General features: G+C 43.3%; 1 protein-coding gene across 8 annotated transcripts in view; it reads right to left on the bottom strand.

The window, feature by feature from the left end:
* PDGFA (platelet derived growth factor subunit A) overlaps positions 1–24,305 on the bottom strand; it is a 30,674-nt gene that overhangs the window by 5,703 nt on the left and 666 nt on the right. For 2 of the 8 annotated variants that reach the window (XM_026053854.1, XM_026053855.1), the window contains exons 2-6: positions 24,079–24,175; positions 16,872–16,976; positions 14,800–14,987; positions 8,266–8,392; positions 235–408 (exon numbers count right to left, since the gene is read on the bottom strand). In XM_026053854.1, coding sequence (XP_025909639.1) covers positions 275–408; positions 8,266–8,392; positions 14,800–14,987; positions 16,872–16,976; positions 24,079–24,175 — 651 coding nt within the window. In that variant the 3' untranslated portion in view covers positions 235–274. Of the gene's footprint in view, positions 1–234; positions 409–3,123; positions 5,412–5,515; positions 5,630–6,581; positions 6,701–8,265; positions 8,393–14,799; positions 14,988–16,871; positions 16,977–24,078; positions 24,176–24,305 lie in introns of those variants that run through there. The other 6 variants (XR_003251661.1, XR_003251663.1, XM_026053857.1 and 3 more) reach the window with 6 other exon arrangements.

Below are 24,305 nucleotides of genomic sequence, written 5' to 3'. Positions count from 1 at the left end.
TTTTTGTAAATTCCCATAAAATCAGAGTCTGCATTAGTTCCCTGTGCATAATTTGCACTGCAAGCCACGAAAGGTTGGCTCCTTAGAGATACAGGGAATGATTAGCTGATTATAGCATAAAAGACTGTATTTGCATGGGCAGACAGCTCTTTTTTCATCAGTCATCACACTCTCTGACACAGCAGGGTTTTTGACCATGTACCCAATGCACAATAATTAGGCAAAATGACTTACCCTCAATCTTTTCAGTATTTAGCTCTAAGGGTGCAAGGATTCATTCTTGGAAAGGGAAGATGGTCGTGTGATTTAGGGCACTGGATGAGCACTCAGATCTGAGTCCTATCCCTGGTTCTGCCATAGCCTTGCTGTGTGACCTTGCACAGTCATTTCTCCATGCCTCGGGCTCGCCTAAAATGGGATAACAATATTCTTTATTTCAGAGGGGTTCAGACCTGTTCAAGGCTGTGCTGCAGTGAGACACTACAGCAAAGAGCAGCACAGAAAAGCTCAGACATAAATAATACCTTGTTATTAAATTGTGGGAAAACACAGAGTAATTAAGTAAAATGAAAAATGCAAAGTATAAGCTGAAGTTTGGGGCATGAAATACTGACAGCTTCCCTCTGTTACCTGGGATTAAAGCAAACTTAGGCAGAGTCCTCACAGGTTTGACTGTGTTTCTGAGAACTGGTAGTACTAGAAGCTGAGGAGCAGCAACCTCAGAAAAAAAATGACTTCCTTGAAAACAAATACGTAACTCCACTTTGTTTCTGTTTTAAAGCAACCAAGATTTCCAGCCCAAGAGAGGGTCAGATAAGTATTCAGGATAAGATTTCAAAGCCGTGGAAGGGGCCTACCAACATGATTTCCTTCAATTTACAGTAAAATGTGATCATCCAAATCTGAGGAAGCTTTGAAAATTCATCTTTGCTTTTGGGCACGTTTTCTAATTAAATTATAAACTGGGTCGCTGATCTTAGTTGAACTGTCAGATGTCTGGAATAGCTTCAACATGACTATTCCAGATACACACTACTATTACTGGAATTGGACAGGCCTTTAGCGGGAAGCTTTCAGTAATGGATATTTTTGCAAATAGATGAATCTTTTTCCCTGCTCAAGTGCGTGCCTATATTACAGCATTGGTCTCTCACGCAGGGGTCAGTTATGGGCCTCTGTGCCTGGGAGACAGGATCTCAGGACCCATGCCTAGATAAAGCAATTGATTTAGAGATAAACAGATCAAAGGCTGGTCTCTCAGGCAGGAGGAGAGAGAAGAGAGAGATGATGAGAAAGAACCTAGGAAGGGAAAATAGTTTCTAAGAGACAGAGATGGAGGAATGGGAAAGCCTGGGCTTCCCTAGAGTCAGGTAGAGAAGAGCAGGAATATAAGCCCACAGCAGGAGATGTGCTGCTGACCCAAGGAGGATGGCTGAGAACTTCCCAACTGGAATGCTGACAGCAGTCGGAAAGAGGAGACCTGTGAGACACCAGTCCAGGCAGAGTAGAAAGCCTAAGCTCAAAGCCACATCAGAGCCCAAGCTGTGTAGGAACCACCAGGAGCCTGAGAGGAGCAACTGGCTGCAGTTCCTGAGCATAAAGTGGATGCCAAGCAGGACGGAGGAGAGAGGAAAAGGAAAGCAAGCGGGCAGGGAATCCTCCATTGCACTCAACCAAAGCCACTGCAGGGCAGCTCTGAAAAGACGAAGCACAGAATTAAACATAATGAACTGACTACAGGAACAGTGACCAGGCACCAGTATCGTAACACTGAGATTGTATTCCACCAGTTCCCTCCACACATGCTTTTTAATCAGCAAAGACCTCAAAAAGGATGAAACCAGAATCTGTGGACAGTGGAAGAGATTACAGGTTGTTGAAAAGTATTTTACCCCTAAGTCCCCACAACATTCAAGGACAAAACAACAAAGTTTTAAAGGATTCAGTGGAAACGTGTCTTACAGCAACTATCACCTTCAATTCCTTCACCAAGTCCCCCACTAGCCCCCCACTTCCCAATAACAGAGTTGTCAGACAAACATCTCGAGACTCCTATTGCTCACACCCTTTCCTCTAACACTCCAAATGCTGCACACTCAAAGTCCAGATGGGAATCCACCTCCAGGAGACAGCGGAAGAAGATAGGACACAGCATTCACAAATGCACAGAGAACTGTTTAATTTACAGCCACAATGGTGAAACAAACCATTTCAGAGCTTGGACATTCAAAGTTAAGTCTGACACTCATTCTTATATTCACTTATTGTGCTTAAGTATTAGAGAACACAGGATTACATTAACAGTACACGACAGTCTGAGATCCCTGCAGGACCGAGTAGCGAAAGGGATGAGCAAGAATGAGGGACCAGCCCCTCAAGTGGTGTAAGCTGGTACAACTCCACTGCAGGCAATGGAGCAATGGTGATTTACACCAACTGAGGATATGGCCCTTGAAATGTCCAACTTAACTTTGAATTACTGTCTCTTGTGTCACAACCTTTAACGCAACTGTTCCTTCTGGTGGTATCTGCCATTTCCAAGAAGGACACTACCTTGGCCTGTAAGGCTGGCGGATAAAATTGCAGCTGGACTACGGTAAATGGCGCACATGTCATGACACTACTCCTCGGTTTTTAAAAAAGCTGTGGACTGGATCCTCATCTGATGTAAATTAGCTTAGGGGCGGCTGCAGTCAAAAACATTTGCCAATTTATACTAGCTGACAATATAGCCCTGAGATTTTTTGTGTTTTCTGTTGCATGCCATATAAACACTGTGCTTGAGAACAAAGACTCATGTGCGTTTCATTCCCGGTAACAAAATTAACTAGAGACTACAAGTCTCAAACAAACGATTACTGGAAAAGTCTCCATTCAGTCTTCATTCTCTCATAGTTTTCTGAATTTGGCATAACGCGTTTCTCTGCTGGCACCAATCAAATGCATGCCTTTCAGATTGCTTTTATATATATATATATATATATATATATATATATATAATTTCAAGAATTAAATATAGGGCCAGACTCACTGGTGGTGTAAATCAGCAGAGCTCCATTGCATCCAATGGAGTTACTCCAGGAAATCTGGCCCACAGATCTGAATGCAACCTGCTCATGCCAGTGCAGCTACAGGACTCTTGATAATTCTTTTGCAAATATTCCACTTAAGTGACTCTGACATCCTTTCATACCTGCACAGTGTCCGAGTGGGTCACGTAACATTTTTTATCTACATGATTTTAATGGATATATGAACTTTTTTTTTTCATTAGATATCTTTTAGACAAAAAAAAAAAAAAGAACTGAGCAACATTATTGGCATCCCACTGAAACATAAATATATAAATTACATTTTATACACTTTCTTTTTAAACGCAGACACATACATTCATGTGCATAACATTGTGAACAGTACACTTAGTGGAAAACAAGCACAGACAATCTTAGTTAAATGTATTTCCAGTTTTGGTGCTCAACGAATACACTGGGAAAATGATCACAAAATAGAATGATGACTAACTCTATCTCTGCATTAGCATCTGAAGCCAATAATGCCTGTTAGCTAACATTGCTTTGTTTGGTTGAAATTGGACATAGCTACAGGAACAGGAGGGGAACAGTTGGACTATATTTAGAAATGGAAAGGTTAAAAATCTCACTCTTTTTTTTTTTTCCTGTTATAAGGATCTACAGTTCATTCACACTTGAAGATATTTTTGATTGGAGTGGAAACGCTCTCTTCAAAACAAACTTGGTTTTTTTGTCGTTCCAAACAAAGGAGAGAAAACGCGTTCATCTCTTTGTAGATGTTTTACAAAGAGGAGAATCCAGTAGTTCCTTTCACATATCCAATGCAATACTCCAAATAAAACAGAGGGTACATAATCCAGACTACTGGGCTGGGGCAGTGATTCTGGCCAAGTGAGTAGCCACGTCATAATCTGGCACAGCCCTAAATTTCCAAAGCAGCAGACAAGGATTTAGCCGTGTGGCTCCCACTGCAATCCACGGGGAGCTGAGCGTTTTCTTTGAAAACACAGGAGCTGATGCCAGAGTATTTTAACTGCCCTGCTATAGTTAAAATAGATTTGGATGTTATTTGGGCTATTCTACTACAAAAATATGACCACAAAATGTTTTTTTTTTTAGTCTTTTTTCTTTCTTTTTTTTTTTTTTTTTTTGGTTCAAGAAAACATAGCAGGCTTTCTCAGGTATATAAAACTGTTAATTTTTAGATAAAAATACAAACTTCACCTTTACAAAAACACATATTTCTGTTGAATACACATAAAGCATAACATTTTACCAAAAATAAAGAATTTTAGGTTTTGTTCAAATATTTGCAGCAAGGTAGTTCCCAAGCCACCATGACATTGTACAATGCAGATACAAGAATTTGTACATTTCACACAGCTCCAACATGTGAAATCAAAGTATCTGTATACTGATAAGTATGACAATTGCTAACACAATATCACTAGTAGGCAACTGGCATAAGTCTTAAAGGAAAAAGGACTTTTGCATGGATATCCTATGATTTGTTTACGCACATCTCTCTTTTCCATGTAATGCTTTAAATTACGGGGGAGGTTGGGGAACATAAACCAAGAAACGTCTAGAAAATTATGCATAGGTATACCATTTTTATTTTAATACATCTCATTAGTTTGCATCCCACTAGGAGAAATACCATAATGTTTTGTGTTCTGCTATTGTTATACCAGTCTTTTATATGTGTTATTGGCAAATGTAGTCCAAGAGATAATAAAAAGCTAGGCAAAGAGTAAAAAGAAAACTTAATAATCACTTTATGGTGTAAAAAAAAAAAAAAAAAAATCCACTTAAGGCTCCCCAGAAGGTTTTTTTTTGTATAGACTTTTAAAACACCACCAAGCAAGGATGTATTGTTCTATAGTGTTTGCGTGGCATTTGATCATTTCATACATTCCTGCTTTTTTTGTGCCTGAAGTCCATCAGCGTCCATCCATCTTCATCAAGAACACAGGCACATTTCTTGACGTAAAGCACCGTTGACTGCTCTGACAGAAATCCACTATTCACTTAGATTTTTGTCATGTTTTTGAGTACTTTTGGTATCCTCCATTCATTCAACTGTCTTTTTTTTTCTTTTCATTTTTTTTTTCTTTCATTTTTTTTCTTTTTTTGGACAGGGAAGCTTCCTATTGTTTCACAGAGTGCTACAATACTTGCTTTGATGTCACATTAAACAAATGTACATTGTCTCTTTGTTCTCATTAAGTGTTCTTTTGAGCCAGTTTTTTCACATAGGAGAACAAATAAAATATACAGTCAATGAGCACCATACATAGTAGGTTCAGGAATGTAACAAACCATGTACATCCATGTCCCAGAGAGAAGTTTTTTTTCTAGCTTATTTTCACCTTACATCTGCAGGAGAGAAAAAAGATACAATAACTCTATGATTAGAATCAAAGGTCCTATCCTCTAAGTTGACTTTTAAAAAAAACTGTGCTGCATGAAGAGTCACTAACCTGGGACAAGAAGTTCTAAATGCTGTTTTGATTGAGTTTACATGCTCACTTTTAAAGTTGAATTTTACAAAATCTTTGCTTCTATCATACTACTCCCAATAAATACCTGTTAATCTGAAACAGGATATCAAGTTTAGCATTCTTTAGAAAAAATACATCAGCATAAATGCAAACTGCATTGGGAGTTGATGTGCAAAAACAGGTCTGTCAAATTAAATTCACCATCATCCAGGAGTTAGGCACATACACTGCAAATCCAAATCATTCCTACTCCAAACACTAGGATCAACTGCAAATGCTGTAGCTTACATTATTTTGGGTCATTAAGAAATGGCAACTCCATAAGTGATTTGGAAGGTGTATCGCCATGACCATACATTGTTTATTCACTGCCAAAGGATTTTAGTCATTTTTGCATTATGAGACTACTGTTTTTCCACTGCTCTGAGAACTGCATTAATTTTAATGACCATTATCATCCTATTGAGACTGAACAAAGCAAAGGAAGATCTTAGTTTTCCGGTATAAATAACACAATCCGTGCTACACAAAAATGGTATCTCTGAGCATCTTCCTTGTTTGGTAGCAGACTGTCAGCTCATTTCAGCTGCATGTAACATCAACCCCAGTCCATGCCAAAACACGGGTTTGATGGTCATGCACGTTGTATTTACCATATGTACACTCAATGTTTTACATCAAATGACTGGGAACAAAATGATTTGTAATCTGGCAATTCATTCATGCATTATTATGTGATGCTTTGACCTCAGAAATCAATAACAATGAAACAAAAGCAGAGGCGATGGAACTTGAGATTTCAGAAGCTGAAGTATTAGCGACCTCAAAAAAAAAAAAAAAAAAGGAACAAAAAAAATGCAAGAAAAGGAAGTAGCTCGAGAATGTAAGATGCTGATGGTGATGTGGAGCTTAAAGGAAAAATACCAGCAGGTAGAATTATCAAAGCCAATCAGATCTAATCTCTTTGCAGCCTTGAGGTAGCAAGTGTCACGATTTTGAACAGTGATTAAGTTGAAGTGATGATATTTGATTAAGTTTTCCATTGCTTGTGCTATTAGGGTGTTCAGCATATAGGTCCTACCTGAATATCAAATAGTTCCAGTAGGTTTTATGTTGGTTTTAACTTTTTTCGTTTCCGTTTTTTACCTGATTCCCTAGGCCTTCCTGTTAACATAAGGGCAGGGCTGGTAAAAAGCCCTAAGGTAATGCATTTTGTTGAACACTGAAGTAATAAATACTCAAACCGTTTACATTTCAAAGAAACCTCATTATCCTTTGCATTAAAGTAATAACTTTATGATTTCTGAATTGACATTCTGTTTACAAAGCAATTATACAAAAGCAAAAAAAAATAATAAACGAAGTTGGCATTGCATATGTCATTTCCAAGACCCACCATAAAAACTGTTGCCATGTTCTACTCAGTATTTGCTTTCAGCTCACCATCCTTTTGCTGTTCCTATCAGTAATGAAATCCCAGGGAATTGTATTCTTTCCTTACACACCATTCTTTCACACATATCAAAAACAATAGCTTTCAGCTTAAATTCTCAGTTGCTTAGTCTTTAGCCACTAAAGACATTTTGAAAACCTGAAATTGAGCTCATGAATTTTTTTTTTCCTAATACAAGGCATAGAGAGGATATCAAACCATATACAAAAGAAGTATCACTTTTAAGGTGTTTTTGTCTACCCATCATTCGGTCTAGTTTGAGGTAAAATACTCATTATAAAATGATGTCCGGTAAGAATCACAGCAGAGGCCTAATTTGCTTTTACACAAATTATAACTTTTCTGCTTTGTATGTAGCAACTGCAGCTGACACTTGCTCAAATCAGATTTGTGTGTCCATATTGCATGGAAACTATACAAAAAAATCCTCCTTATGCAGCCAACTATGAAGCCTATCACCTTCCTCCTACACTGACCTGATCTACAGTGGTTTCTACTCTGGGGCTGGATCTACCCCATCCCTAAAAGCCTGGGTTGGTGAAAGCAAACTTGTGAGCCTGTCTCCGGCCAAAACTGAGAGGATGGGAGCAGCCCGTTCTGCTGTCGTGGTTATCCAGAATCTCTCTCAAGTCCTGTGTTGATTGCACTCTAGCATGAAGATCTGAGCCCAAGATTTTAGGTGGCTTTATGAAAGTCACATTTAAAATAAGCATTTTTCCCCATAAATCTGTCCCTGTGGTGATCTAGGTGCTGTCTTGATACGGTAAAAATGTTTAATGTGACAACTGACACGAAATTCTGGCCTATACATGAGTAGGAAGGCAAAAGGAACGGGCGCTGTTGTTTCAAAACCCCTTAGTTCTGAACACAGAAGTTAGTCCTTGATGTTTTATATTCATTTCAAGGCTACTTCCCCAAGGTCAAGTAAATCTCAGCTTTAACTCTATCTCTACAAAGTCAAAGAAATTAGGCAAGAGAGTCCATCAGCTGCAATAGGACAACCTTTAGCTTAGTTAAGCAAGATTTGAATAATATTGGGCATTTAAATTTATTTAAAGGCTAACCTAATGAGAACTGACACAATTTACACTTCTAACCCAAACTCTTTCTACTGCACAAATCCTCCCTTATTTTTGCATCTTCAACACACAGAGAAGTAGCTCGGAGCTTTTCCACTGAGTTCACTGGAAGCGAAGTTTGCTTTACATTCTTTACTAATATAAAAACAAGGCCCATAAGAAATATGCATTAATACAAAAATAAAAGGAAAACATACCAGTTTCTTCTTCTCTATAATCTGAATTAGTATTTGATGATGTACAGGTGCATTCCATATGCTCTTCTAATCTCACCAGAACTTCTTTTAATTTTGGCTTTTTTCTAACATATTCCACTTTTGCCACCTATAAAATACGATGAGGTATGTACTGAAACACAGTAGCATAGTTCAGGATTGAACACAGGTAAATATATACCTGTATATACCTGAAGCCAAACCCATATAAAACATTAGCATACTAATCACCTTTTATCTTAATTGCGCATCGTGTAATTATTTATTGCACAGAATATTTGTTCATCCAAATTCAGCAGTTTGAAACAATCTTCCCCCTAGAGACAAAACAATTTCCCATTCATGTGGGTTTTACAGTTTTAAGTAATTCAGTTTTCACATATATCAGAACCAACTTTTGCATATGTATTCATATCAGTGTTTGTTCTCTACACTATCAATTCTGGCATGGTACGTGCTGATCACCAAACTTCAGCTGAAGGCTAACAGGGAAGGTGTTAGGTTGGATTGGTTTGCAAAGTATTTTTTAATTTCCAAATTGGTGTTTTCAGAATCCTTTGAACATAAAGTGCCCACTCTTCAGAGAACCAGAAGCTGAAAATCATGTTAAAAAGCAGCACTCTCAATCCTAGCAGCTCCTTGCAGTAACCTGCTGCTTGTTTACAAGAGCTCCCATGCACTGATGCTACAGCAGGGAACTGTGCAACAACCAAATCTCCGGTCACTACCAAACAACCAACACATTCAGAGCTCACTAGGGTCTCCTGGTACTAGTTTACTGGTATGTTTGGTGGAATTCTTAATGCTCCAAATCAATTTCGAACTATAAAAACACCATTCCCTGGTCTTTCCAAAAGTGGAAGAATAGTGTTACAAAACGAGCATAGTGGCTGGGGAAAAAAAGTCACATTCCCTGTTCCCAGAAACTCTTTTGACTCTTGGACACAAACTTTCAGGGACTTATGAATGACAGTAACAGAAGTTAGAGTGAAATCTTGGCCTTATTAAAAGTCTATGGGAGATCTGCCACTGCTTTCATGGAGCCAGGATTTCAAATCCACATTTTAGTCACCACCTCTTCTGTCAACAGGTTCTGAAGACTATTTGCATTTATCCAGCAAAGTTGAACAGAGAAAGATACAATAACTAAAATGGCCTCATTAAAGATGTTTTCCAAAAGTTCCACTTCTCTCTATAAGAAGATTAAGAGCTGACACATAAGAATACTTCTGCTAAAAAAAATAACTATAGGTCAAAGCAATATGTTTCAAAATCTTCTATCTGAAAACCGAACTCCATCAAGCCTTTGAATAAAAAGATTTGAAAATGTATGGTTGGTCTGAGTCATCCCTCATCAAAGGATGAATAATCCCTAAAATTTACAAAAACAAACAGTAATTAAGACACCTCCATCACTAGATACAAAGAAAGAGACCCTGCAATCACGAAACAGCTTTGAAACCGCCATGGTTATTACAACTGTCGGAATAAACCAGCCCTAATGGAAATTACATGCAACAAAAATAAACTGTCATCAAACTTTTTAGAGTCTATCCATGTTTTGGTTTTTCAATTTCAAAGATAGTTCCTGTTGCTATTTGGTACTAAATAGCAGTAAATACCAAGGAGGTGGTGCTTTGAAGAACAGGATCATAATGAATGTTAGCAGACAATTAGAAGATCTGCTTTTTACTGTGCTAGAGTTAAAATATAATCCAATATTTTTCAGGTTATACCAAGTTAAAAAGAAAGATGTTTTGTACCATGCTGTAAATGGTCAAACTGAAGCAACACACAACAAAGTTGAATTGTTGCGTTTGTGTCATATCCTAACACCTGCAGCTGCCCAGGGTCTGCAATTTATGCTAATCTAAAATGATAAAAGTTGCAAGTCTGATCTCCAGTAGTTATAAACAGGGATAGCAATGCTAACAGCATGGAATTTGGCCTTGTGTCAACACTTTTTTCCCCCCTTATTCATTGTATTTTCTCCCTGGTGTTTATCTTGGACTGTTACTGCTACATGTGTTACTTATTGCTTTGAGGTTATCACATCTAAACCAACTACTCACGTCAGCATCAACTTCTTCAACCGGCCTCTAATGCAACAAAACTAAAAAAGGTGACAAACTCGAACACCTCCAAGACTGCCGAATTCTGTAAAAGCTCTGTGTGGCTGTCACTGACCCGGGGGAGTGTGCGCAACCCTGTCAGAGCTCAGGGGGTTGTGCACTGCCCTGTCACTACCTTGAGGATTGTTCACAGCCCTGTCTGGCTCATGGGTTGTACACAGTCCTGTCACTGCTCCGGGGATTGTGCACAGCCCTGTCACTACCTTGAGGGTTGTTCACAGCCCTGCCACTACCTTGAGGGTTGTTCACAGCCCTGTCACTGCTTTGGGGGTTGCTCACAGCCCTGTCTGGGCTCATGGATTGTGCACAACCCTGTCATTGCCTTGGGGGTTGTGCACAGCCCTGTCACTGCTCAAGGGGGGCTGACGATCCTGTCACAGCCCCATGGAGGTCCATCACAGCCCGGGGCGACCAACAGCCCTGTCGGGGCCGGTAGTAGCGCACGCCGCCTCAGAGCCTGTGGCAGCAGCCCTGGGAGCACGGGGAGGGCGGCGCGGGCGGCAGCCGCTGAGGGGAGGCTGCGTGGCCGCACTGCTGCCCCCCGAGGGGCTCTGCGGCCTCCCTGATGCCCTCCGAGGTGCTCTGAGGCCTCCCTGCTGCCCTCCGAGGGGCTCTGCGGCCACCCTGCTGCCCCCTGAGGGGCTCTGAGGCCTCCCTGCTGCCCCCCGAGGGGCTCTACAGCCACCCTGATGCCCCTTGAGGGCTCTTGCAAGTCTCTTAGGCTCCTCTCCGCTGAGGGGCGGCTGCCAGGCCCTGTCCCTGCAAGGCGAGGTGTGAAGGACCATGGCGCCTGGTGCACACCCTGCTCTGGCCCTCTCAGAGAACCACTCTGGGCTCAGTCTCCTCATGGTCCCACCTGGAACCAGGCTTCCCCCATCTGCCCTATTCTTAAATTTACCTTTCATATCTGCTAGCTTGTCGTGGCTAGGAGGCCTCACTGTCTGCAGGTAGTAGCCTCCAACTAACTGCAGCTAAAAAGTGCTGTTTAATCCACTGATAGAAAAGCAGTCATAGAGCAAAAGTAGTCTTAAGACATTACTGCCATTTTACCTGTGCACACAATTTCTCCTACAGGATCTCAACCTCCTCACACACTGTAGCCAAACAACTCATTCTGCCTTCCTCCGTTCTTGCCCATTTCGCTTCTAAATCTCTCACTTGACAACCTTCAAACAACTGCTAGGGAATAGCTTTTCAGTCTTTTCCTTCCTTTCCAGTTCATTTTCTCTCAGTATTTCCCTCCTGTTATCCTATGTTAAACACCCCCAAATCAGCTCGACATACAGCATTCAGAAATGGTAATAACTGGTATGACTATGGCCCAAGGCCAAGCAGAAGATAGAGCAGAGGTAGATAAAATGATTTAGTTCTTCTCAGTCTGGAAATGAATATTGCTGCCAACAACTGTAACACTCAGTTATTCAAAAACTGCAGTACAGACATGATTTGCTCCATAATACTAACCATTTTCTGCTGCCTTGATCAAAAATGCTGAGAACGTTCTGTTCAACACTATCAAAAACCTCCTGCAAAGACTCAGGTCAGAACCACCCCAAACAAACGAATGGTCTAGGACTTGGTAAAGATAAATTTTTGATCTCACTGTGTAGAAGCAACCAAAACTATGAATGTTACTGAAATGCTTTTGCAGAGAGGAAATGTATCTGTAAATGAAACCAACACTCCTACTCACTAGTCCATGACACCGTTTCTTTATCACTAGGACAGAAATGCAATACTTTTCTTCCTATCAAAGAGTATTTCCCAACCAGCTGCTGAATACTTTTCCTTAGGACCAGGAGGCTACATCCTCAGGGGTTAACCGTGCTGTAGTGCAGGGGAACATTTTATCAATGTCCCTCATGAAGGGGAACCTCAGAAGTCCCATTTTAGGGAAGCTGTGTTGCCAGCACCATTGGCTGTGACCTTCCTGCAGCTGCAGTTGCCCAAGTCCATTTTTGGCACACCAAGACCTGACCATGGCTCAGTGAAAGCAAGTGAGGGTATCCCCCAAGGATGCCTTTGAATCAGGCCTCCAAGAAAGGCATGTTCCAATGAAGCACCTTCGCTGCTCCCACTCCTCTGGAACGGCTGTCGCTCTCAACTTTGGCCACAATGGTCCTCAGTAAGACAAAGACACCATCCTTTGCTGCAGCCCCTCAGATGATGCAAACCCACTTGCTGACCTTTCTGGGTGAACATTTTTCTAGTGTGAATGGGCCAGCTATGATCTCACTACCTTGTCAATGAAGAGGAAGTGGGGAAAGCCTTTTCAATGTTGAATCAAAAGAGGGCTTTTATGCAGTCTGACATCAGGGGGAAACACAAGAGGGCTTTCCAGCCGCACGGCAGGAACAGCCCAGAAGGCTCTCCAGAACCTCTCCCCCTACCTTGCCAGCCACCCTCGCTCTGGGCCAGCTACTTCATGGCACGAGCAGACATTGAGCTCTGAACGCAGGCTTGGCGAAAGGCTCATAAAACCATCAATTATATCAAAGTTACAAGAGGATCTGACTCTGGAGGGCATAAATGTGGATTCTGTTCAGAAACTTCTGGTGTGACAGTGGGGTCAGCATACAACCTTTACAATGAACATCCTGTTCCTGCTTGACCCCTTGTCCTTTTTTTTCTCTTGTACTTAATGACTCTTTGGAGCAGTCTTGGAGCTTGGGAAAAAAAAAAAAAAAAAAAAAAGGTCCTCCAAAGCTGGCTGATGTATAATGATATTGCTGGTGGCAATATATTTACACAGCCACAAAAAGCAGCTGCTCAGCTGAGCCTACTTTTAGCTTGCGCCCTGTTAAAATGAACGCAAATCTAAAAGCTCTAAAACCATATCCACAGCCTGGATGAGGCACTGAGATTCCAGCACAGTACGAGACTGGGGCAGCAGCCCCAGAAACGATGTCCCTGCAAAGCTGCTGCCAGTAGAGTTTGCAAGTGGGGAATTTAGGGTGCATGGAGCACTCCAGCAGGAGAGACCTCAGCCAAGTCTCTCCTTTCTGTCTCTCTCTGTCACTGCTGAGGTGGGTGACAAGCACAGAGCTGCTCTGGGACACACAGCCCCACCACACAAGCGCATCATACACAGCACAGCTCTTCCCTGGACACCTTTCCATGTATTAGTTGCTGTACAAAAGTAATTGAAAGCAATATGAAATACACAGGTAATAGCATCACATATTCCAGGTTTAGTCCAGGAGTTGCTTTCCCGTTAAGCTCCTATTCTAAATGGCTTACAGCTGTAAGGCAGCAACTTCCCCAGCTTCTTCTCAGTCCTCAATTAATTAAATCGATCCCATTTTTTTTAACCTCATTTTTAATTGTTTCTGCAAAGTCCACCAAAGAAAGGGTAACAAGCAAATGTAAAGGATAATTATTTTTGGAAAGACTGAGGAAATGTGTTCAGATGTTTCTCCAGCTTATCTGAGTGTGAAAATGTTTTCATACAATCAGGAAAAAGAAAGGAAAAAGGAAAAAGAATAAGGTGTCCTGCTCAGGTGTGTGACTTCGTGCAGGAGCAGCAGTGACCTGGCTCAGGTGTCACACTTGGTGTTCAGAGCATACAGAGCTACATGGGTTAATAGCACCTTTCTTAATAAGAAATCAATTGCAAGTAGAATGATCAATGTGCTGTGCTGGGCCATTTTATGTTCAAGAATGTTCTTTTTTAAACAAATTCTGCTCTCAAAATACTCAAAGCAACATAAATTCATAGGTTTGATAATAAATCGTTAGTATAAGTCTAAACTCCTGCACATAAATGTAAATCAATATTAGTTCAAACACTGATAAAAATTAGAACACAGTGAAGCCCCGTGAACATAGAAATATTTCACGTAATATTTACTGGAAAACTGCAACAGGGAGAAATGGATTTTTTTTTTTTCTAAAGATTAAATACAGCATGAAGCCGTTGAGTCTTCTATCCCTGGGGTAAGATAATTTGAAACACATTTTTTTAGATCAAAAGTGTTATGTTGTCAAATATAAAAGCCCAATTTAGGCTGCATAATATTTAATTAAGAAAACAGCATTCCATACTGTGATTTATTTTTTTTGTCCAATGCCCCTTGAGTCATTTTATCTCCTTAACTTCAAGTTCTGTTCTATGCAAGATCATGGGAAACGCAGAATCAACTTTATTTTCCTTACAGAAGACGAAAACCTACAGGGAATCCTATGAGAACCAAATCCAAACCAAACATTTTCCAATAATCATGTAATTTGAAAAGCTCCCACAGAGTGAAGAGGAGCAGTTTCCCAACGCACTTGCCACGAGGATGGATAACAAGGATCAGGTAACACAGGGCAGCCACAAGAACACCCGAAGCTGCTAATTTAAGGGGAGCCCCTGAGGGTCCCGCCGTCACCATGCGCTCACCTTGACGCTTCTGTGGTGTATCCGCGAGGGCTGACATTTCACGCTGCTGGTGTTGCAACAGCCCGTGCACCGTTTCACCTCCACACAGGGCGGCCATATCAGGAAGTTGGCGGAGGTGGGATCGATCTGACTCCGAGGTATCTCGTATATAACCGTCCGTGTTTTGCAGACAGCCGGGATGGCTTCCTCTGCAAGCAGAAGAAATTCACACTTGCAGGTGAACAGCTGCTCTCACCTCCGAGCACCCGGATACTTTACACCGCCAAATTATGACTGGCAGCTTTAGCAGGGGTTTGGAGACAAGGTTCTCGCTTCCCGTTGCTTACTCATGATTCGGTGCTAAGTCCCCTTTGCCTGCCCTGTCCTACGCGCCGTGTGCTGCCCCAGAGAGGAGCCTGGGCCGCTCCACAAGGCCCTGTCCTAAACTGAGGGTTGCTAAAGCTCTGAGTCCCAGCACAGCTCGGAGCACACACCGCCTGACAGCTCTTCAGAGCTGACAGCAAGCCAGGGGCTTCTCCAAATGAGATGATCCTCCAATACGGCTTCCTAGCCAGTGCTCAACAGCAGCTGTTATTTTACAATATTGGGGCTATCATTGCATATAGATACTGTCACACAAATGTGCAACACATTGCAAACACCACCACAGAAGTTGCACTGAGAATATTTATCTCACACCCAAATTGGCTGAGCTGGGAAACCACCTGTGCCAGCCTGAAATTTCTGAGTTCTGGGTTTCCCCTTCCACAACCTCAGCATCCCTGTACCCGCGCACTGGCTCCATCCACTATCCCAAATGGCAACTGCTCCTCTTTCTCACTGAAATTATCAAAGCTTTCTACATGTTGGGGTTTATTTGACTTGTGATTTGTTGAATAAGGCAAAATCACCAGAGTAGTGTGAAAGCAAAGAGCTTGCAATGTGATTTTTAGTTAAACCAAGATTTTGCTAGGCCCAGGTAAGCTGAGCTTGTAGACAGCCAAACACATAAAGATCAAAAAGGAATAGCATTGTGCTATGGTGCTGCCACAAAAAAAAAATCCAAACCATTCATCTTTTCAACCAAGGGACTGCCCAAGAAGCAAAGCTGATTAATTCAAAAGAAAAACAGCTCACAAAATACTAGCAATATCAGGGACAGCTCATTCAATATGTTATTCGAAGGCAGGTTGAGTTTTTTTGCCTTCCAGTGGAAGCAGTGAGAGCTTTGGAGCAGATGGGGCCAGGGATTTTTCAGCAACCTCTGCAGTTTAAGAAATTCAGGCCTGGCCTGAAAAATCTAGGTTTGGCTTTGGGAGAGAGGCATTTTGGTGGGCTAAACAGATCCAATACTGCAAGTTGGCTGAAAACTTCTGCAAGTTATTGAGCATATCGTGTTCCCCCTGACGTCTATGGGGAGGAATTGGGCACCTTGCAGAGAGAGAGGCCAAGCGCAGCAGGCGGCTTCAAGCTGCTGCCCTAATCATATGGACAAGAGTGGCATAAAAATCCCGATCTAAAATCCACTGACATCTCTTTAATTTCATATTTGGACTTGGCTGAACCATTGTTAATGTTTTTTAAAGAAAAAAAAACCCTTGTAAACATTCCTGGTGCCCTACTAAGGATGGAAATCAATGCCCCAGCACTTCTGTCAATCGCTTTTAATTTTTTGAATAAACTCTTTTTGTTTTTTTTTCTTTTAAATAGAGTCAAGCTGTTTCCTTTTGTACAGCTTCTGTACTGAAAACTCTACCAACTGTTGATGTTTTTTAAAGCACACTGCTGTAGTTGTTCCCCACACTATGAATTATACATTGAATATCACAGCATTTTCTAACCATGGCCCAACTTCCTAACATGCTGCAACAAGAAACTGAATGTAAAGAATTTGTGCTCGCCTGGCTCCTATGGACATCCTCCAGCAGATAGCTTCTCAGGCAACGCTCATTTTGTGCACACAAAAAGGCAGCAACTAGAAATGGCCTTTTTTTCCTTTGTGCGTGTCACATTTTTCCAGTGAAACGTCCTGCTTGGCTGACCAAAAGCCCCCCCTCTGTTTTTACCCTCTGCACGAATAGCTCGTTTCTTACCAATGCTTCTTTTTCTGCGAATGGGCACAGGACGATTCTCTTGCGCATGTTTAGCAGAATGAACACTGTAGGACCTCAAGTTTGATTCTGAAACATCCTCATACCCTAAAACAGGAAACAACATAGTAAATCTTAGCTGTGTTATAACAATAAATGTCACTTCAGTGCTGTTCCATACATAATATGTTGTTCATGTGCATAAAACCAAATTCTCCTGTAACAAGTCTAATATAATCCCTGCCAGTGCAACTGGAAGGGCATAAGGCAGAGAAGGCATTAGCATTTAATGTCATATATAAGCATGCACAATTTCACTCTAATATCCATTTTACCGGAAGTCCCCTGAAGCAGTGCCTGCTCTGCAACAGAGCCATATCTAAAGTAAGACAGCTGCATTTTCATGAAAAAAAAAAAACTTTCTTACTGGAAAGGTATAAGAACAACAATATGTCACTTAAAATGTGTCTTAGAAGAAGTTTCTTGAAGTTCTGGCAGGAGGCTCCAGTACAAAATACAGCATTATACCCCCAGCAGCAACAATACTGCTTCTGTAAATTTTCTCTTGCCTGCTTTTCGGGACAATACTAGGACAGAATCAAAAGCAAGAAGTAACTAGCATGGTTTTCCTTTTAGCCTCTCTGTAGCAGAACAAATCCCCTGTGAAGTATCCTAACCTTTGGAGGGGCATCTGAAGCTACTGCAAACTCTGGGACCGCATCCAGGCTTGTCTTGTTCCCTAAATAAGCCTACCACATGGGTTAAAGGGCCATGAGAAAAAGCAAGGAGGGAAAACTTGGCATTTCATTTATCATAGAAAGCAACAAAATAACTGCTACAACTATTTGGTTTTGTTAAGGGAAGCAGCCCAGGTCTTGTCCCCTGCAGTGGGGTTCTGAAAGCACCAGCGCAATCTGCAAACGGGAGCAGGAAGACAGAAGCAAACTGGGCACCGCCTATGGGCTCCAGCCCAGCTAAACGTGGATTTTTAGCACTCCGCTGCTTGAAGGCCCCTCTGTAACATCCCTGCAGGGTTTCTAGGCTTCACTGCTGGCTCCAAAGCAAGCTGTGATATACACTAAGAAAATGTAAATGATTACACAATAACCAATTACCCTGCCCACGTGCTGCCTACATCCCATCGTCCTCATCACGCTGCTTTTAACCCGCCAACTCGACCTGCTTCCAGTTTGCACAGTTCAGAATAGGCCCTGGTGACGCTGCAACTTTTTTGCCCAGCTTTGCTAATACCACAAACGAGATGGGAAGGCTCTGAAAAAAAACTGCCTCCTTTCCTCCTCATGCCAAGAAAAGCTGCCCAAAAGAGCATGCAACTAGGGAAATAGCCTCCAGAGCCTGGAAAGATAAAATGGCAAGCTCAGCATGAGCTCTGTGCCTTAAGGTATATCTTTGCTCTATAGAAAAGCATGTCTTTGGACATCCTTTCCCATCCTTAGTTAAGGGAAGATAAATGGAGAGATCCACAAGACAGTGCCAGGCACATCCACTTGTCCATCCTGCCTGTTTTTCTCATCAGTAAAACAGGTTCGTGTCTGAAATAAGTGAAATCTAGGGCTCCCTCCTAATACCTGTACAGAATGCTTGTTTCCCACTGAGTTTCATGGGAATTTTTCAACCTGACTGGTTAGCTGACTAGGGACCGTATTTGCAGTCCCCCACCCTGTAAGGTTCGAGCACAGCAATGACTAATGGATTTTATTTCTGCTTCTACCAGGCCCCGTGCTCCGGAAAAGTGATCGGTGGGATAAATCAGCGGGACTGCATGAGATCCCGCAGGAAGCCTGAAGCCGAGCCGGGGGCCAGCGCCAGCATCCCCTTCCGATGGCACCGGGCCATCCACCTGACCCGGCGGGCGTCGTGCAAAACGAGGATCCGTTCTGATCTTCTTCCAGCCCTCTCCTGCTTCCTCCTGCGCAGCCACCCAGCACCTTCACACCAACCTCCCTCCTGGCAAGCTCAGGTTGTCACAGCCCTTCCCTCATTCTGAGGCACTGAAGTGCTGCCCACAAGAAAGCAGCATGAGTTTTGCTCTATGTAAGACCCAAGCCAGGCTCAAGATCAACAAGTGCACGCAACCAGTGTTAAAAGGGATAGGATTAAGCGTAAAATGAATGCCTTTAATCCTAGCTGCTTGGTGGGCACATCTTGCTGCAAAGAGAACCCGCCACTGGTGCCAGCTGTCCAGGGCCCGAGCCCCAGCTCCTAATCCCGTATCCAACACACTGGCATCGCTCCCTTTCAACGTGACTGATTCCATGCTGTCTTGTTTAGAGAAACCGGTAAGACCAAAGGAATAGTATGATTAGCTAACCAATATGTTAAGCCATGTGCTTATATATAACTGCTCAACTTAGGCGCAATTAGCCATATTCTATCATCGTGTTTATAAAGCAAAGTGACATGTCGAGGAGCATGTGTTGCTTATAAGACAATTTCTAAGGTGAGGAAGGCCTCTGGCTCATACTGTGTTTTGCTGTCTCGCTACATATCTTAGGCATGTATATTATTTCATAGGTTCATGTCCTGTTGCAGATGGGGATTTCTTAGATTAAAATAAAAAGAGATTTATAGAACTAGCACAGCAGACTGCAAAGCAAGTTCCAGTGAAACCTCAATGCATTATGTAACACAAATTGTATTTCTCTGTTGCCATTTATTTCTTTATTTTTTTATTTTTTTTTTAAATAAACAGCACTACAGAGCATGTGGCTGGTGTCAGACAACTGCTATGATGCTGAGTGCACTTGGTCTCTCCTTGGTCCCCACGGGCATTTGGGAGTCATTCCGTTTCCCACTGAAGTCATTGGAAAAGTCATCAGATTTCAGAGATCTTCAAGTCAACAGGAGTCCTGCCCAAGCAGGGCTGCAAAGACAGAAAGTCCAGCTTGGAATCCCACACTTCACTCTGGATCTGTGGCCCAAAGACCTTTTCCTTGATGGGACTGTAGCAGGGATGCTACAATAATTTGCTCTCTCTGGTCTGACTTTAAAGAGGCCTGATAGGATCTGGCAACAGCATTTCCCAATGAATCATGTCAGAATTTGCACCCATTTTCCCAATATACTGACTATGAAGTTGCAGAACGAGCGGTCTCAGGAAAAGGGGAGTTTATGGGTGCTTAGCACCTTACAAAGAGAAGCTTGAAGCAGAAAGCTTAGAAATGGGTGGTTCTCAGTTTAGAAATCAAGCGCTGCTTGTCACTAAGCGAAGATGGAGGCTGCTGCACTGAGCTAGATTAATGCAGCTCTCAACATTTTAATAAGAAAAAAAATGCTTTCATGGCAGATGATCAAGAAATCTCTCTGTAATCTTTTCTTTACTGACAACATTTCAATGATGGGTAGAAAACCCTCGCAATTACCTTGGTCAATCCATTAACGTAGCTGAAACTGTTCTTTTTGGTCGGATTGGCATTTTTCCACTAGATCATGGTGTAGCTAACATATAAATCACACAGATCTGTGACATCCTGCCAATGCGATCACTGGTCTCCTAAACAAGCATGTGGAAAGCTTTCGAAGACTAGTGTTCCTTTATATTCATAGCCTTGTATTTCCACATTGCCATCTCCTTTCTGAACAAATCTTAGGTGTAGGTACAATCTTAAATACAATGCAACCTTAGCACACACTCTTCCACATGTCACTTTGATGAACACCCAGAATGTACAGGCCCAAACCTTCTAGTGCCACCAGCTTAGGAAATTCTCATTATCTCTTTTTCATGAATTCTGTGTAAGGTGCAATAAACCAAAATAGTCTGTCTTGCAAATGGGTCCTAGAGCCAGAAAGCCCAAGGCAACGTCAATCTGTTTGTTTGATCTGCTTTCTGGCTCATGCAAAATATGCCCTTCTGACATCCAAATGCAGTTTTCAACTTTGATCTGTTAAAGGAAATATAAGTAGCAGCCTTCAAGATCCTGTTTTGTTTAGACCTTTCTTCCCCTCCCTTATCCAGACATGATCAACCAACTGCAAAGGAGGAGCATTCTCTATACATGCCTTGGGGAAATGCAAGGCACATGGTAGATGCTTGCTGGTCATGAAGTCTCGGGGCTACAGAAGGGTTTAGCACCTTGTATCAGAACATCTTTGATTTGAGCCCCACACCAAGAAAAACCACCAGCCCTAAGACAGCACCCCATTTTTCCAATGGATGGAGCCCTTGGATGCAATGATCTAACACTTTCCATAAAGATATACTGCTAATTTAGAACCTACCTCCTCTTAGCACAGGCTGCCCTGCTAGCTCTTAATCACAGGCCGTTAAATTCACACGGCCTAAGGTGACCCTGCGGTTGCTGCCCTTAAACCACGCGACAAAGCGCACACAGCCCTGCACTTCCCCACGCAGGGACACCACGGGGGGAAAGTCTGTTCCCAGCGGGAGGCAAACGCAACAGGCGACAAAAAGAACCCTGCCTCCCACGGGACAGCCGGGAGAGGTGAAGCCCCAGGAGAAAAACCACCAAGGCAGAACTTCACGGGCGGAATAAAGGAAATGCCCCCGTTTCAGGGAGTTAGTCTGCTAGTAGTAAAGCTGGGAGCTCCGCACGCTGCAAGCTGCCGGCTTCCTGGCACCAGGAAAACGCTTTCTGTTTTAAACAGGGTCAAACGGAGCTCTCCATCGCGCCGGTGAGATCCACTGCACATGGTGGATACCGGTCACAGCGTGTTTAACACGAGACCCCGCTGCCTTCGCACGGAGCCGGACACGCGGCACCGCGCTCTGCCAAACTGGCCTGGATCTTCCCTATCGAAAACAATGCTAAGCTCCATGTTGGGTAGTGTTTTTCTTTAAGTAATATGCCAGATGGTCTGGGGGTGTGGTTTCTAATTTTATGAAGGGGGTTATCAGTCATCTCTGCGCTACAATATAGCGACCAAATCTGTCAGAATACAAGAAAAACCTGCCCACTCTGACTTGGAGAACTTACTTTTCCAATTAAAAATATATACTTTGCATTGCAGGAGAGAAACTGGCTGTTCTCCCCTCATTTTCCACAGATTCTGCCTTGCTGCTTGAGAATATCAGACATTTTCTGCATGCATGCCTGATCCTGCAAACTCTTCCCCTACAAGATCATTCTTAATTCCCGGGTCCACCCACTGAGTTGAAGCAGGGCTACTCACATGCAAAAGGACCGGCAACATCATGGACTAAAACGAGAGAGAAAATAATCCCTGGAGGGTTTTTATTCAGATCCTTGGTTTAAATCAGCATTTGCTACAAAGCAGAAATACATCTACTGCACAGGCCCTCACTGAACTAACCCTTTTCCAAACACAATTACAGCTGTAAGAAAATACGTTTCAGAAATACCAGCCTGCCAGTGCGAAGTGCAAAGCGTCTGATTTGCTAATCTGAGCATAACATTAAATATAGAAAACAGGCCCAATCCTGTTTACTGAAGAAAACAGGGTAATTTCAATGCTCGATTAGTCACACTGATAAACCCTTCGCAAGAATTACTCATGGCAGTCAGGACTGCAGGACCATGCCCAGAAAACACGGAACGGGGCAGCAAAGCCTGGCTACTCTCTGCAAAGATCCCGTCTGGCCTGTGCAGCTCAAAAACGCTCACGTGCAAGACCAGGGTGGAAGGCAGACTGTTTCCATCTCATTTTTTAACACTGTTTTGAGTCTGTGTCTTAAGGCATTACTATTTCATGGCAAGCTAGTGAAATATTCATGCATCTTGTTTCTTTAATGGTTCCTAAACTGATGAGCTGCACGAGAAGAGTAAAACGAAAACAGTAAACTTGGGGCTGCCCTCTCCGCCGTCTGGTCACGCATCCTCTGCTTAGTATTTGCCACGGGGTAAATAATTACTCTGTGGAATACATTTCTCTGATGTGCCACATCTCCTAACGTATTCAGCTCCCGCCACCGCTCCGCTCGCCTCCCTTGCGACGGAGCCGCATGAACTTTTGCTCCCCTTGCAAGTGGCATTTAGAAATGAAGCGTGCGCTTGTTACACTATACAAATAATATATTCTGGTAGCTACGGAACGCAGCGCGAGAAGCCCGCGGAAGACGCGAGCGCTGTGCTCAAATCCCAGCTCCCGGGTCCAGCCCTCCTGCAGCCACAGCCGAGCCTCCCCCTGAGGTCACGGGGAAAAAGATTGCAGCAGCAGCGCACTTGTCTGCTCCAAAACGGCCTCGAGTGGGGAAATACGGATTGCATTCCCCCTGGCTGTTGTGAAAGCTCCTCTAATTGCAACGATAAGCAATAACGATGAAGGACTGCTCTCCAAAAATAGGAAACCAATGCCAGCGAATCGGGTAATTAGCAATTTGCCTCTCCGGCGAGGTGTTGTGCAAGAGCAGAATATTCCCATTTCCAGGGTAATGGGAAGCTGCCTGCTCCCTAATCGCGTGAAAATTGAAAGCTGCATCCGTAAAACACGTTCCTTGCTCATGAATACGGCGCTACACAAAAAAAAACAGCCAGTTAAACCCATGAAGGATCCTGCAGCCCTGAATGAAGGTGATTGAACCTGGCAGAGACTTTACAAAAATACACAGTATATGGTTTAAAGGGAGATGGCCCGGGCCCAACGCAAGCAAGAACTCATTCATTTTGCTCCATGTTTGTTCTCGGGAAGATGCAGGTTTCCCCTGGGCACATCAAAGGTGCCGGGTTGCTTCTTTCTCAACGGAGAGACGAAAGCACCGGGAGCAAAGTGCATCAAGTGAAACCAAACGATAAGGAGCTCGGCTCCCCAGCGCTCCCGGAGCTGATTTACTGCTGCAACGATCTGTTTGAACTGCGCGTTCTCACTACACCCATTTGCATGCCTAATGATGCAGAAAATAACCCGGGCTATTTTTCTCCAGAGAAAAAAAAAAAAAAAAAAAAAAAGCGTATTTTCAAGAGTAAGCCTCATAGGCAGCCTCCTGCTTAAAATCAGCGCGGAGGGTTTATTTTCCTTCTAACAAAGCCCAGCTCTGGAAGAGACATTACTTCATTCATAAATATTGTTTCAAATATTTTAAATGCCTCTCGGACGGTAGTTGAAAGGCACGGGCGCGATGCGGGCGCAGGGGCTCAACCCCCCGGAGCTGCCGCTGCGCCGGGAGGGGCGCGGGGGCCCCCGCGGCCCCCAGGAGCGACCCCCTCGCCGGGGCCTGCGGCCGCGGAGCCCCCCGCGGGGCGCGCAAGGAAGGAGGACGGGACTAATTTACCTACGGAGTCAATCTCCAGGAGGCGCTGCAGGTCGCGGATGCTGTGGATCTCGCTGTGCGCCAGCCGCTCGATGAGCTCCTGCGGGATCTCGGCCTCCTGCGAAGAGACGCGCACAGCCCGCGGGTCACCGCGCAGCCCCCGCGGGGTCTGCGGGCGGGACGAGGCGGCGGGGACCCCCCTCCCGCCCCGCTCCGCCAGCGCCGCGGTGCCGGAGCGCGCCCCGCTC

The sequence above is a fragment of the Nothoprocta perdicaria genome, unplaced genomic scaffold (assembly GCF_003342845.1).
Source record: "Nothoprocta perdicaria isolate Ctin4 unplaced genomic scaffold, notPer1 scaffold_12, whole genome shotgun sequence".
Classification (NCBI taxonomy): Eukaryota; Metazoa; Chordata; class Aves; order Tinamiformes; family Tinamidae; genus Nothoprocta; species Nothoprocta perdicaria.
Note: the sequence above shows the minus strand (reverse complement) of the source record. Positions and strands in the feature narration are given on the sequence as shown.